General features: G+C 43.6%; 1 protein-coding gene across 1 annotated transcript; it reads left to right on the top strand.

Moving 5' to 3' along the window:
• Window positions 1-2,346: 2,346 nt before the first annotated feature.
• Window positions 2,347-14,761, top strand: HEY2 (hes related family bHLH transcription factor with YRPW motif 2). The gene is made up of 5 exons (XM_069599039.1): window positions 2,347-2,633; window positions 4,558-4,636; window positions 4,777-4,860; window positions 7,402-7,483; window positions 11,764-14,761. The coding sequence occupies exons 1-5, from the start codon at window positions 2,551-2,553 to the stop codon at window positions 12,447-12,449; spliced, it is 1,014 nt and encodes a 337-aa protein (XP_069455140.1). The 5' UTR covers window positions 2,347-2,550; the 3' UTR covers window positions 12,450-14,761.
• The last annotated feature ends 814 nt before the right edge of the window (window positions 14,762-15,575 follow it).

Here is a 15,575-nt window from a genome sequence, read left to right as displayed (position 1 = left end):
CGTTTCGAAAGTCTTTGCCATAGTTTTCTTTATAACGTGGGTACAGTGGTTAAGTCTTCAAAGACAAATACGAAAAAACTTTAACCAGTTGCAACTTTATTGCAAGCCAGTCATTTCCCTCTTTGCAATTTTTCGCAATTATTATAATTAAATGCAGCCGTATAGTGAGAAAGAACTTTTTTTTTTCAATGACGAATTTGCACCCCGGGCGTTTGGAAGCGCCCGCTAATTTGATCGCGTGGCCAAGGTTAATGGCACCTGTAGGCATTCACTTTCAGAAAAATGCGCAGCCTTCGCTGAATGTTGTGAAGGCTGAGATCGCAGGTCGGAGGCGATGTGTCCCCCAGTGGCCTGTGCAGACTGGACTCGGGCGCACCCGCCGGGGAAGAGCGATTGGCCACCCGCGCACACCCGCTCATCCTAGAAGGGCTTGGAGGACCGGGGGTCGAGTGGCGTCGGGGGAGGTCGGAGCCGGAGGGACGCGAGTCCGCTCGGCTCCCCGCAGCGGGCTCGGGCAGCCGAGCGGCAGCGAAGCAAAGGCCGGGAGACCCGCACAGAACAGAAGCCCACACCCGAGCTGGGGGGTCACAGTCCCCCGCGGCCCCGAGCTGACCCGGTCCAGCCCCATCAGGCCCCGCCCGGCCTGCCCCCACCACCTCCGCCCCCCCCCCCCCCCCCCACCTCCCCAAGACTGTGCTTTGCCGGGTGTTAAGTTTCAGAAGTCAGGATGAAACGTTTCGGGTTTCTGTTCACACGGTTATTGCAGGCGCCGCGGTGGGGACCGCACAAAAGAGACGAGGGCTTGTGGGGAAGGGGTTTTGTGGTTTAACGAGGGCTTAACCGGCGGACTGCAGGTCCTTCTTGCTCCCCGCCTGCCCAGCTCCCGCCCGGGCTCGGCCTTCTCAAGTCGCGTCCCTTCCTCTTCTCCTCCCCGCCCCGCGCCGGTCTTGTGTGAGGAGAGAGAATGCAGTGTGAGAGGGACACCCTAAGCAGATCCCCAGAAAAATAAGAATCCTTCCGTGGCGCAGGCTTCTGGCGATTGATTGACGCCCCTTTCTCAGAGGCTTTTCCACACTTAGCACAGAGCTGCCCGGACGCGATGACTGCAGTCTCGGCTTGACCCGGACCGACCCGGCGCCCACCTCCCGGTATCGCGGCCCCTGGGCAGGCAAACCGCCGCCAGCTGCCCTCGCAGACACATCCTCGTAGCCGCCGGTTCCAAAGATACTACTTCAGATCATGGAGAGAAAGAGCAGCTTGAAAACGTGTTTTGAGGGCACATTTAGAATGATATACACCGACGCAGTCCAATGTACAAAAAACTGGACACGAATTTCGTCTTTTAGAAAACAAGTTTCCAAGCCCGATTTTTGTTCTTTTCTCTCACGTAGGGATTCTAATTAGCTCTACCGCTGTGACTACCCAAACCAGAGACTGTGGAGAATTGCAATTATCTGGATCATCCAAGCCCGAAAAACTCGAACTTGAAAAAACTAATAAACTTGTGTCCTAAAATACCCGCACCATTGATTTGTCCTTCCTGTCACCAGAGTAGACACAACTCCGACCCAAGGTCTACTCAGCGGGATCTATTATCTACAGTCTACAGCCCGGGTGGCCAAATGGAAAGAACTGATTCAGAGCAAATCGAAAATCATTTGGTGGCCTCTCAGACCGCCAGCGGTTTAAGTACCTGGTCGGGGAAACTCGCGTCCTTATCTGTTCTCGGCCCAGAGGCCGCCGAAGCAGCCGTGCGAGTTGCCAGGGAGAAAAGCAACTTTGATTTAGGGTTTCCAAAAACCCCAGAGGGCAAATGTGACCGCCAGGGTCAATCAGTCAGCAGTTTTGGTCCAGACAAGGGACAGTCGAGTGGGGTGGTTCGGTTAAGCCACGGCGCCTCCCGACGTCACACACGTTCGCTCACACTCAGCCACGCGCTTGGGGTTATTCTTTAAACACAGGGCTGAAACTTCACGGGCAGACAGCGGGGTGCTGAGGAGCGCCAAAACCCGAGGTCCAGAGCCCGCCCCTCTCCGGCCCGCCCCCGCCGCGCCCGCGCCGGCGCCCGTGCCCACGTCCGCGCGCCTCCCTATCTAGGGTTAGCAACTTCGCGCTCCCGCTCGCCTCGGCGCCTCCCCACCCGCGCTCAGCTCCGGGGCCGCCGAGGCGCGGCCGAGTTCCCACGCCTCAAGCCCGAGCTCCGCGGCCCGCATTGGCCAGTGCGGCCCCGCCCCTCCGCCTCAGCCAATCCCAGGTCACGCTGGCCCCCGGGGAGGCGGTGCCCGGCGGTGCGGGCGGGGGCCTGCGCGCGGGTGGCGGGCGAGGGGGCCCCGCCCGCGCGGGGAGGGAGGCGTGGCCGGCGCCGGCTCTTGCGGCCGGGCTGGGCTGCGGCGTGGGAAAGAGCCGCGAGGAGCTGACCGCGCCGCCGCCGGAGCCGCGCCTGCCGGGGCCCAGGGCGGGCGGGCGGGAGGAGGAAGGCAGGGAGGGCGCTGCGTCCCGCTCGGCGTCCGTGGCTCCGGCCCGGCTGCGCCCCGCGCGGTCCTCTCCGCGATGAAGCGCCCTTGCGAGGAAACGACCTCTGAGAGCGACATGGACGAGACCATCGACGTGGGGAGCGAGAACAATTACTCGGGGTGAGCGCGGGCTCGGCGGGAGCTGTCCGGAGCCCGAGGCATCGGGGAGCTTTGTGTACCAGCGGTTCGTTGGACATCCCAGGGTTCTTCGCCGCCGCCTTCTAACCGAGCAGGGGAAAGTTTTGCCTGGAATACTTTTGAGTGGTGGGCGCTCGCGGAGCGCGTGTTGGGGTGGGGCGAGGCATGTGGGTTTGCACTCGAGGGGTGGGGCGAGAAGACGGGGGACGCGGCTGGAAGTGTGCAGGGGCTGGCGAAGGAGGGTCCCCCGGCTGTCAGCGTTGGGCACGGGGACTGGCACGTCCGGGCGACCCCGGGACGCACCCGCCACCGAAATTGTGTTGGGGAGCACTTTCAAAATGGGCCAGGCGAAGGGGCGGGGGAGACTTAATTTTTAAAGATGCTAAAAGATGAATTGCTTTTTGAAGAAATTAAAGCAGTTTGCGATGGCAAGGCTAAGTAGTTTGAGATTTCCAGGTTGGTCGAGTGTAACTTGGTTGACGGAGGTGTGAGTGACAAGTCTTTCGGGCATCCTCTCTCTTACTGCTTGTTCCTAAGTCTGGAAAAGATCGGGGGTCGTGATCACAGAAGCCAGACCTCCACTCTGCAGTGACAGAGGGAGGTTATGGAGGCGTTTTAATGCCAAGGCGGGTCAAATGATAATTGCTTCTAATTGGCATCCCCAGAAGCTCCTTAATTATTTATCTGCAGCTGTCACTCAAGAGTAAAATTCTTTCTACCTTTGGAAAACTGGTTTTCTTTCAGTATTATTCTAATATGTACAGACCTTAGCCTGGAATCAGCAGAAGCAAAGATATTTACTTGAAATATTGTTTCCAAAGTATCTCATTAAAGTGTGTCATCTTAAAAAAAATGAGATTTGAAAACCAAAAGATGTGTGAAAGGTGAAACCAGTTGAGAAGGGGTGGGAATGAGGGGAACAGTTAATTCAGAAATAAGATCCAGAAGTGAGAAGGTGAGGTAATAAGAACCTGGTGTGCACAACATTTCTAAAATGAAAGAACAAATAACAGGAACCTGGAGAATTTGAGAACATGAAAAAGCAGAGTATCCATGAACTATAAAGAGAAACAGAGACCAACTAGAATGTTTCATAAAAAGTTATGTGACAGTGCAGTGATTTGATTGAACTTTTGATACAAAATATTTTTTTATTAGCAAACTGAAGATGGGTTACAACTCAAGAGTTTTAAGCTTAGATTGAAGGCTGAGAGATACTCACCTAGAGTTTTATTTTCAAAGTAAAGTATTTACCTAATAGTTGATCTAATTTTAATTTTTCTCTTGGTGGCATATTTAATTTGGGGTCATTCTTTTGGAAAATTGACACAGAAAACATTGAATTTGTCTTTTTTTTTCTGTATGACTAATTGGAGTTTTGAAATAGTAAGATAATTTCTGTTTATCTTAAAAGACTGCATCTAGGAACAGCAGTTTGACATACGGTGACTGTATATCTGTTTGATAATACGGCTAAACATGGCCTTTATTTTACAATAGCATTGCTTTGTTTAGTGGGTCTGACCTCAGGGAGGAGGAGGGATGCTATTAGAGATTAGCTGACTTTTAAGAAACATTTATGAGTGGAACTAGGAAGTACTAATATCTAACTTCTCACCCTGACTGCCCATAAGTATTTCATTGGGAGACCAATAAAAGTTTAGAGATGTTTTCTGCCAGTAGATTTGGCATCTGGATTACTCATTAAAAGAAAAAAAATGGCATGATTCTTTCCTGAAAAGATATGAAAGAGCTGAAAGCAAAGTTTGTTAAGAATAAGAAGAATAAAATAACACTGATCTGAGCCATGCTCTCTCTCTGAATTATTTCGTGGGTGCCTTCAAGCACCCAGAAGAAACAATTGTTATGTTCGACCAGCACCTGAGAAACTCTTCTTATCTCGTAGGCAAAGTGCTAGCTCTGTGATTAGGTCGAATTCGCCAACAACAACATCTCAGATTATGGCGAGAAAGAAAAGGAGAGGGGTATGTGATTCTTTATTTTTTTTCTTTTTGTTTCCTGTAATCCTGCCTAGCGTGTAGCAGTTGTATTTTTCCGTTATGAATCATTTTATCATCTGTGTATTCATAAATTTTTCTTGTTGTTTTGCTTTTTTGGGGGATAGATAATAGAGAAAAGGCGTCGAGATCGGATAAATAACAGTTTATCTGAGTTGAGACGACTGGTGCCAACTGCTTTTGAAAAACAAGTAAGCTGCCCCCACCCCTGACCATCCCACCAAAGAGCTCAAAAAATCTAATTCTCTCATCTGGGAATGTGGGTTCTTGTTAAAGCTCATTAAAATAATGGTGTATGTGCCCTGATCTGGCACACAGCAGCTATTTCAATAAAATGCTTTGTTGTGGCAAAACTATTAAAAACATAATCCATCATGAAGTTGAAAAACATTTCCATTCTCTAGCTTATTTTCCCCTTCAGGGTAACGTGTCCATGCTTTCTCCGTTCTTTCTATGAATACCAGTAGTGGTTTAAAACCGAGTTGTATGTAGTAGTCTTCTTAAAAAAAAAACAAAAACAGAAAAGATATCTACGTGAAATTTCATTTTTTGTCTCAAACTATTTTTAACTATTCTTTTAAGTAAGCTTTTTTATTTAAAAAAAAAATAGCCAAAGCCAAGGAAGTAACATCTCTCATTCTATTTCCTAAATAATAGTACTAACAAAATTTATTTACCAAACCACTTGGTTTCATTTTTAATCCCTGGGTTAATAGAATCATGTTTATTTTGAGGCATATTTGTGAAAGTTTGGTAAAAATCAAACTAGCCATAAATTCCCCTTTTCAGAATTCAAGTGTTTGTTTACCAAAAAAAAAGAAAAAGGAAAAAATATTTTGCACACTTGATAAAGTAGGAAGCCAAATGTTTAAATCTTCCTCTGTCATTTTGGAAAAGTTGTGGTTTTCCCTCGGCCTCCATGGTTGACGGTCAGAGTTCTAACAGCATCTTTCAAACAGCATGGCATCATACCCTTGTTGAAGATGTTATACTTTCAATTAACTTCAAATAGGATATAAGACATCCATTGTTTGTTTATTCCACTTTGTTGTTTCATGAACCACAAACATTATAAAGCAAGCCCCACAAAGTCCTTGGAAATCATCCAGAAACTGCAGTTTTGTTATTAGTCACTTTCACTGAAACTCCTGTTCCTCTTCATGGAAAAATTGAACATGAACAGAAGTACAAGGTGTCGTATGTTATTGATTATACATTTTTAAAAGAAATAAGGCACCCACTCTGTATGCTAAAACTGATAAGCTAAATATAATGGGCAAGTTGTAGTTTTGATTAGTAGCAGTTCCCACAACACGCTGAAAATGAAAATACCAGTAATCAGTGACATTTTTTACTTTCAGTACTGAAATGTCTACAGTTATAAGGAACAGTTCAGTGATTTTGGGGGGAGGAGGGAGGGTTGTTAGATTTTTTTTTCCCCCCTTAACTGTCGACTTAAAACAGACCTTAAAAGCAGACCTCAGTAGTTTGGCAGTTAGTTACCATAAACACAGGCTTTCCCATTTGCTGAGCTTGGCGACCAACCCTGGTGAGCTGGCTGTGTCACAATATGATTAGAAGAGTGTGCTTTTGAGCAGTTTAAATAACTCTGGCACTCTCACCATGTACTGGGTGCTGACAATTTTCACAAAACAAGTAAAGCATAGGAACCTGAAATAAACTGCAGTTTCCTTTTCAAGAAAACATACTGATTTAATTATTTTGCTCTTCCAAGAAATTAGAAGCCACCCACAGCCCTCTGAGACAGCTTGAAGTGGCACATTTGTATTCCAGTTGGTTTCCAGAGGTGCCTTAAAATGGGGGAATGGGCATAAAATATATTTCCAAGACAGTTTTATTAAGAGCCGTTTTAAAGCATTCAGATATCCTTAAGCCTTTTTGATGCTTACTAGATGAAGAGGTAGCTTATGCTTCCTTGTTTATGATCTTGGAATTTACAGTGACACCTGCTGGTAGTTATTGGGGAAAAAAAACTCTGAAAGTCTCCCTTTTTGCACTTTTGGTACTACCTACAGTAGTGTAGTATGGATTACCTTAAAGGCATCTTAGAATTCTATTTTTGAAAAATATGCTTTTAACAATAATTTGCTGAGATCCTATCTCCTTTTGCTCCAGAGTTGGATTCAACTGATCCAGACTTTAAGTGTCAGTTGCCCTATAGTGTTAGTTGCTCAGTCGTGTCCAACTCTGTGACCCCATCAACTGTAGCTCGCCAGGCTCCTCTGTCCATGGAATTCTCTAGGGAAAAATACTGGAGTGGGTAGCCATGCCCTCCTCCAGGGAATCTTCCCCACCCAGGAATCGAACCCGGGTCTCCCACATTGCAGGTGAATTCTTTACCGTCTAAGCCACCAGGGAAGACTATTCTATCTCACCTAATAAAGTATATTATTAACTAGGGCAGAAATTGATGCAAAGTTTGAGAATTTTGCAGTTGTAATAGTTTGGGTGGAGTGATCTTAGTGCAATTGTTTTTGTGATAAAATTACTTATCATGCCTTTTATTCTTTAAGAGTTAAAATGGCAAATATCTGTCACTAGGTGTGACATAATTAGTGTCTTCATGTGAAATCTGGAAGGAGTTCAGATTTTTTTTCTGTGAAAAAATTAAACTGAGAATTTCTTAGTGAGAGGGAAAATGAACATTCAGGATAAATTGTTCCAAATTTGTTTCCATAGGATTTATGAGACTTCATTATTTGTTTATTCAGGGATCTGCAAAGTTAGAAAAAGCTGAAATACTTCAAATGACAGTAGATCACTTAAAGATGCTTCAGGCAACTGGGGGTAAAGGTAAGTCGGTGACTTCATTCCTCCTCTCCTTTCTGCCTTTCTCTTTTCATTTTTTTCTCCTTAAGATTGTAAGGAAGTCATAGTTGAACAGTTCTTTAACAAGCTGAGATAGGAGGTCCCAGATTAAAGCCGTGGAAATCAATGCTAATGGCAGGATTGAACTCGTGGGAAAGAACTTCTGGAACAAAAGAAGCACTTGACCCTGGGCTTGTGTTTGCTTTCATAGTACTGTGGGAGTAAGGCTTCATTCACAGCAGCCTGGTCAGAGATTTGTTTGGGACTTTCAGAAGTGCATGCTGGAATTTGTACCAAAGACAAAACAAACACACAAACATCCAAACATAAACAGGAGGTTAGAGGCAATCTTTTTATCTTCTTCTTTCCCTCCCCCACCATCCTCCCCTCCACCCATTAAATCAAGGCTAGGACTCAGTATCATGCAGCTATTCCAAAAGAAGTGAATTTTCATTGTTGTTTTCAGACTCTGATTGGTCTTGGATTTAGACCACACAGAGCATTTCAAGTGCAGGTAGTGAATCTCTGTCCTGGAAATCACTGATGGAACAGTCATTCCTGCAGAGAGCAAACAGGAGCAGGTGCCCTGGCCCAATGCCATGGAGAGATGTATTCTGTACCAGATAGTGATTTAGGGAAGAATAGTCCAGGGGTCTCAGGGACAGACCCTCACTTCATGGTATAAATGGACTTGAGATCCTGAACGCTGATTGATTCAGATTTCATTATCTTACTTCTCACATATCACTCAGACTTGATTTTGCCCATTGTATCTTTTTCACCCTCAAGAAGGCCTTTGGTATTCGTCTTACCCAAGGGTGCTAGTCCATATATTTGATAACCGGCCGAGGAGAGGGTACCACAAAGACGAAGCCCTGCAGCTACACCCTAGAGGCTTCTCTCTGTTCAGCATTAACTTTTAGTGCAGAGCACCAGCATTTTCCCTAGATCAGGGCAGAAGCAGGGCACTGGAGAGAAAGAGCTGTTTACCAATTGGTGCCCAAGTATTTCAGTATTTAACTCCAGCCGAGGACCTGTGGAACATCAGCTCTGAGCGTCTTTCTACCTATGTCAGGTGGAGGGTGACTGTGGTAAAGAGATGCCCTCACGCGCAGTGTGACTTTTTACCCTCTGTTGTCCCTGATCAAGGAACCGTCCTGCATGAATAAACATACTGAATGGGTATGGAATTGTGATTTCTTCTCATTAAAATGTAACCCTCCGCAAAGCATGCAAACATTCTTACATAATAGAGAACTGGATGAAATTGTAGATGCCAGTGATCCAGCCCAGCTTAGCCACTGCCCCCACCTTTAAACTGAGACAGAGGTGTTGACCTACATGTGGAGGCCTGTACTAGCAGCACTGAATTCTCAAGGGTCCCCACAGCCCCCTGAGTCTGTCTCTACACATGCTACCTCAAGATATTAGGAGGCTGATTGAGTTAGAGATGCTGCAGGGGAAAGCTGTTTGATTGCTTTACCTCTCGGCACTGTTAGCTGTAAAGCTAAGAATTATTATCAGCGTTTCAAATAGTTGGCATGAGCTATACTTCTAAAGAGTAATATTGTTCTTATGCCTTAGTATAAAAACGAAGTTCCATCTTGGTTGCTATTCTGGGCTACCTGAACAGTCCTAAAATCCGTCCCAAAATAGTCTGTGAACAGACATTTGCGAGCAAGTTCCATACAAGTCGCCTGACTGCCCGGTCATTAGAGAGGTCACCTCACCAGAGAATGTGTGGGCCTTGGGGGGAGGAGGGGCTGGCAGTGTGGGTGCAAGTTGTTAGACTCACAGCAACTATGGGGCCTCAGAATGTACTGGCGAAGGGCAGAGACTCTGCGGTTAGGTTGCCTGGTTTCAAATCCTGGCTCTGCTATTTTTCCTTTTTTTTTAAGCTCTGTGATCCTGGATAAGTTACTAACCTTCTCTGAAGCCCTGTTTCTTCATCTATAAAATGAGGACAGTGAGAGTGTTCACTTCACCATGTTGTTGTGAGTTTAGTCACTTAAAGCCCATAGAGCAGTGATGGAAGTGGCGTGGACCCCTCTGCTATTATTATTGGCCCAAGATCCAGTCACAGGAAACAGCTGCTCATCGTGGTTTCCCTCTGCATTCAGCAGCAGAATAGGAATTATATAATTTTTATGCCTTAAGATGCAACAGAGAACTCAGCCACGTGCAACAATATATAGCCAGCAAATCACCAATTTCAATTACCTTGTGCCTAGTCATGAAAATTCTTGGAAGCTCTTGGGGTTCAGTTCTTTTGATCTATTCTTTAGTCTGTTTTGCTAAGGCAGTAATTTCTAGAGACGATTTAGAGTAACCTAAATTTCTAGATCCCTCTGGGTTTCTGGACTCTGTCTACTCTGATGATTACCTCCCTTCTCTCACGGAAGTCAGAAGTCTGCAAAGCCTTACAGAGAACCCAAAGGACACTTAATGTGAAATCTTTCTTTGGAGACATCTTCTTCAGGAAGAACTTTACCTCCTAAATGTCAGGGGCTTTATGGCTAACTGTGCTGAAGGCCTGGGATGATAATGATTTTTGTTGCTTGTCTTCCACATTTCATGATATTCTCTTACGTCAGCTTTGTGCTGTTAACTATCTTATGTATATATATTTTCCCCAAATTTATTTTTTGGGACTTCCAGGTTTCTCTTGGAATTCTAGCTCTTGAACTTTGAATACTGTGACAACTATTTTTCCAAAGTCAAACTATAGAATAAGTTAGTTTAAATGTTAATAGATGATAAATGAAACAGGTAATACTTTGATCTACAAAAACCAAAAAGATAATACAGTAAATGCCTTAGATGAAAATAACCTTGTTTGAATGTGATATTTGTCATTTATATATACACACATCCCCAAAGTGAGCAGACTGCACTTTAATTTGAAAATTGTGTTTTAAAAAAACTTGCAAATGAGAAAAAAAAAATCTGAGAGGGATGTGTTTGTACATACTAGAGGTCACTAATTCAAAGTGGTGACATTTCCCCAAATCTCTGATTATTATCAGTACCCTAAATTGGAACTGATACTAGTCAGATGTTATTATTTTCTATTCTAATGTATTATCTTTGGATAAAAAGAGATTCTCATAAATGTGATGGACTTTAGCCATTTTTATGATAATAACCTTATGTGTAGGGGTACAAGCATACACACGGACATAATTAACATACATTTTCTTGAATAAATGCCAGAAAAAAACTTAAACTAAGATAACCACTGAAATAAATTTATATTTGAACTTCAGGAAAGCTAGGAGTTATAGTAACCTCATAGCAGCCAAGGAGCCTCATATTATTACCTGATAGAAAAATCCGATCTTCAAATTAGTAACCACATTTTAAAAAATCATTTTTCTTTAAATTTTTTTCATACAAAGAATGGTGTTTTCATTTTGTCGATTAAAAAAAAAAACCACCACGAGTCACGAAGCATGTGTGACTTTATTAAGCAGTTCTAGCACATTTCTAATAAAGTCCTCAATCTGGTTGTGTGTTTTTCACATCTCTGCTACAAATGCCAAGGGAGTGAGGATGTTTCCGATAAACCCTTTAATCTCTAACTCATGTGACAGAGACAGAGAGACTGGTCCTCTGTAATACCCGTGCAAAAGTTTACTAGAGAATTTCACTGTCCCACCATACAAAAGAGACACCATTTTTTTTTTTCTGGAAGTGTTTGAAACACAGATGTTCTTAATTTTTACCCCCACTGTGATATTTGGTTGCAAGAACAGCTGTAGTGTATAGCACTACCAGAATTGTCACACATGTGAATTGCAAAGTACACTTTCTTAACGTCTGCAAAATCTACGGCCATAAATAGCTGGCAACATCTTCAGAAAGGATCGCTGCTGCTGCTGCTAAGTCACTTCAGTCGTGTCCGATTCTATGGGACCCCATAGACGGCAGCCCACCAGGCTCCCCCGCCCCTGGGATTCTCCAGGCAGGAACACTGGAGTGGGTTGCCATTTCCTTCTCCAGTGCATGAAAGGAATAGTGAGAGTGAAGTCGCTCAGTCGTGTCTGAGCCTCAGCGACCCCATGGACTGCAGCCTTCCAGGCTCCTCCATCCATGGGATTTTCCAGGCAAGGGTGCTGGAGTGGGGTGCCATTGCCTTCTCCTAGTTGTACTTAAATCTCTGAAGGAGAGGGTGGAACGTAGTCAGTGCTTACTTTTCTAATGGTTATGATTCTGTCTCCCTCGCTGTCTCTCCTGGCCCGCACTGTGCTCGAACCCCCTTTTAGGCTACTTTGACGCACACGCCCTTGCCATGGACTTCATGAGCATTGGATTCCGGGAGTGCTTAACGGAAGTGGCGAGGTACCTGAGCTCGGTGGAAGGCCTGGACTCCTCCGACCCGCTGCGCGTGCGCCTGGTCTCGCATCTCAGCTCGTGCGCCTCGCAGCGGGAGGCGGCGGCCATGACCTCCTCCCTGGCCCACCACCATCACGCCCTGCATCCGCACCACTGGGCGGCGGCCTTCCACCACCTCCCGGCAGCCCTGCTCCAACCCAACGGCCTCCACGCCTCGGAGTCCACGCCCTGTCGCCTGTCCACCACGTCGGAAGTGCCTCCTGCCCACGGCTCCGCCCTCCTCACCGCCACGTTCGCCCACGCGGATTCCGCCCTGCGGATGCCCGCCACGGGCAGCGTCGCCCCCTGCGTGCCGCCTCTCTCCACGTCTCTGCTGTCCCTCTCCGCCACCGTCCACGCGGCCGCGGCAGCGGCCACCGCGGCTGCGCACAGCTTCCCTCTGTCCTTCGCTGGGGCGTTCCCCATGCTTCCCCCAAACGCAGCTGCCGCCGTGGCAGCTGCCACAGCCATCAGCCCGCCCTTGTCGGTATCAGCCACGTCCAGCCCTCAGCAGACAGGCAGTGGAACAAACAGTAAACCTTATCGACCCTGGGGCACAGAAGTAGGAGCTTTTTAAGGTTTCACGGAACTCCTCGCGGTAGCAACTGAATGTCCTTCATTTCCGAGTCAGCTTAAAACCTCTGCAACCGTGGAAGTAGCCATAGAGATGTCTGCAGACCCGCAAAGGAACAGTAAAGCTGTTTGAGACACAAACCTCACAAGTGGAAATGTGGTATTATCTTTTTTTCCTCTGTTTTGGTTGAAGGCGATTTGTAACTTGACATCAGCAACTTTTGAAAACTTCACACTTGTTTCCATTTAGAAGTTTCCTGGAAAATATATGGACCATACCATCCAGCCAGTGCATCAGGATGTCTGAATTGGGGAAGAAAAGTGACCTGACTCAATTCTCTTGAAACTAGATGGGAAAAAATATTTGTGTTTCATAAGTGCCTGAGCTAGTAAAGTTTTCTTTTGAACATACAATATTGCACAAGTAAAGAAGAGTGTAGAGGTTGGGTTAAGAAAGGATAAGGGACAGAAGGGCTGCAGATACTTCAATACAAGAGAAGAGCACTCTGTTGAAACCAGCAGGTTTTTATTGGCCAAAAGGATTGCTGAAAATAATTTTCAAGTTGAAAGTCCTAGTTTTATCTTAGTTTGCTTTCTTTGTACAGACTTGCCAAGTGGTGACATTTAGCAATGCATTAGTGTAAGCAATTATTACATCAGTGCTCAGATTAACAAGCAGTTCTGCCCTGCCTGCAAACCCCCAGGCATTTTCTTTCATGGCTCAAAACGTGGTGCTTCTTTATATAAACCATGCATTTATAGAGTGCACCTAGAAGCAGTTGCTTACTATGTGCCCACCAGAGCCTGTCTGACTCATGCCAACTTGAAAACTCTCCAGTTGTAAAAGTTTAATTTATTCTGTATCATTTGGACAATTTTTACATATTTATCTTCTTGATTTCATCCCAATAACGTGTAAAATCTATTGTCACCTTTTGGAGAGAAGTTGCATTTCTGGAAGTGATGAGGCAGGGAGAGAACAATGGTAAAAGAAAAGCCACGATTTTTAAACGTCCTTTGTCAAGCTTGTGATTGCATTTGATCCCAAATCAAGATGAATGTATTCAATGGGATGTACATAAATTATTTTTGTCCATGCCTAGACTAGTGCTACATAATGTGTTTTTGTTTTGTTGTTTTTGTTTTGTTTAACAACAAAATAATCTCTTAATACTTTGAAATTGAGCACATGAGATTTTATGTTTGAAAGACAAAGACACAGCATGTATTATTATGCACTTCATTTCTCTGCTGTGTGGAGAAAGCAATAAACATTATGAGAATGTTAAACATTATGCAAAATTATACTTTTAAATATTTGTTTTAAAAATTACTGTACCTAGTCTTCTATGCATTACTTTGTAACCGTTTTCTATGCAAAAGTCTACATATCACTAATTAAATGAAGTCCTTTTTGACCATTTTAATGTGGATGAGTTGCTTTGCAGAATGAAAGTTTACAGGAATTTCAAGAAAGGCCTTGTTTCACTAACAAATTAAGCCTTGGCTTTTCTTTTTCTAAGTCATTTGGTATAATTCACAGCCTTGAAAATAACAGATATTTGAGTTTGAAAATCAATTAAGTATAGGTGAGTATGACACCATTTGGAGGCAAGAAGTGATTGGTTTCTTCTGCCTTTTATTTTTAGCATAGTTCTCGGAAAAGTGCAAATAGCATAACATCAAATAATAGTATACTGATCGTAGGGTAATAAGTTTGTGTCATACGTGTTGTAACTCAAATATTTATAGAGTATTTTTGAAACATCACTTGCTCTGTACCTACCTCAAGATTCTTTTGATGCTGTAGAAACTATGCAGGGAGCCCTCCTTCAGTGAAGCCTAAAATAGATTATCTCAGAGTTTCTGAAACTATTGGGCCAAACATAGGAGAAGATTTTTTTAAATGTTCTTATTATGCTTATCAATTATGCTTAGAGTTAAAGGAAAAAGTGGGAGTCCTCTTAAATAATTTTAATTTTGAAAAATCAAGCATATAGTTTATTTTTTCTTTCTGTAAGTGGGTGAAAAAAATGAGCCAAAACAGATCACCTTTGTTCCTGTCTGTAAGCTCTGCGGTTATTTTCTGTCAGTTAGCTCTGATGGGATTAGGTAACAGCAAAATGGGTTTAGTGGTATTTGGAGTTTGTTTCTTAGTCATGATTTGTGGATAACAGGCATAGAAATAATTTTGATTTAGGATCTAATAGTTGATTCTGTGCCTGTTGTAATGACAGCATTCAAATAACTTTTTGTAGATTGTAAACGTTTAGTGATCAGGATTTTTTTAAATTTGAATTAAATATTGAAAGTAAATCCCCTCTTCTTTCTTTCTTTCATCTTTTTCTCTTCTTGTTTCAGTTAGATATTGGTTATTATTTTTCAATTGAGTTGATTAAAATATTTGCCAGCCAACTTGTTACATAGTTGCTAAGGGTTTTCAGTATTCCTAAAGATACTGGATCCCTAGCAGGGACCCTTGAAAGAAACAGGTGCCCTGAAAATGAGGAAAGGGGTTTCTAGAAACAAGCTAGGGAGGCTCTTTCTCTCCTTGGGATCTTTTGCAATTACAAATACGACATTTCCTATCATATTCGGAGAAATCTAAGGGACTTTTAAAGTAATGTTAAACATAGAGTCCAAATATTAACTAGACTGTTGGCTTATAATCCACATGTACAAATGTATCCTCAGTCTTAAAGATGCCTTTTAAATTATCTTTCTTATTATATATTTAACTTGTCCCATTTACCAATAATTAACGCAAGGTAAAAGTAATCACAAAGCAAGATGATTTTAGAATTTCGTATCTCTGTAAGTCTAAGACTCCATCAATTACAAAGTACACTATCAGTTTAAGTATTTAAGGAAAAGTACCACCACAACATAATTTTATATATTCCAATTTCCAAAGTGTGAAACTTTTTAAAAAATTGCATCTTGCATTTGAGGTGATACAATAATAAATATATTCAAATGTAATTTTAAGAATCCGTGGCTAGAAATGTACATAGATTAAAACGTGGGGGATTTAGCTTTCTTTAAAAATATCAGCAAGAGTCTTAGTCAAATCAAAGAATCTGGATTGACCTTGTAATGGTTTAATGATCTAAAGATAGATGTATTTTTT

This window comes from Ovis canadensis, chromosome 8, assembly GCF_042477335.2.
Source record: "Ovis canadensis isolate MfBH-ARS-UI-01 breed Bighorn chromosome 8, ARS-UI_OviCan_v2, whole genome shotgun sequence".
Taxonomy (NCBI): domain Eukaryota; kingdom Metazoa; phylum Chordata; class Mammalia; order Artiodactyla; family Bovidae; genus Ovis; species Ovis canadensis.
This window is presented reverse-complemented; position numbering and strand designations above follow the sequence as displayed.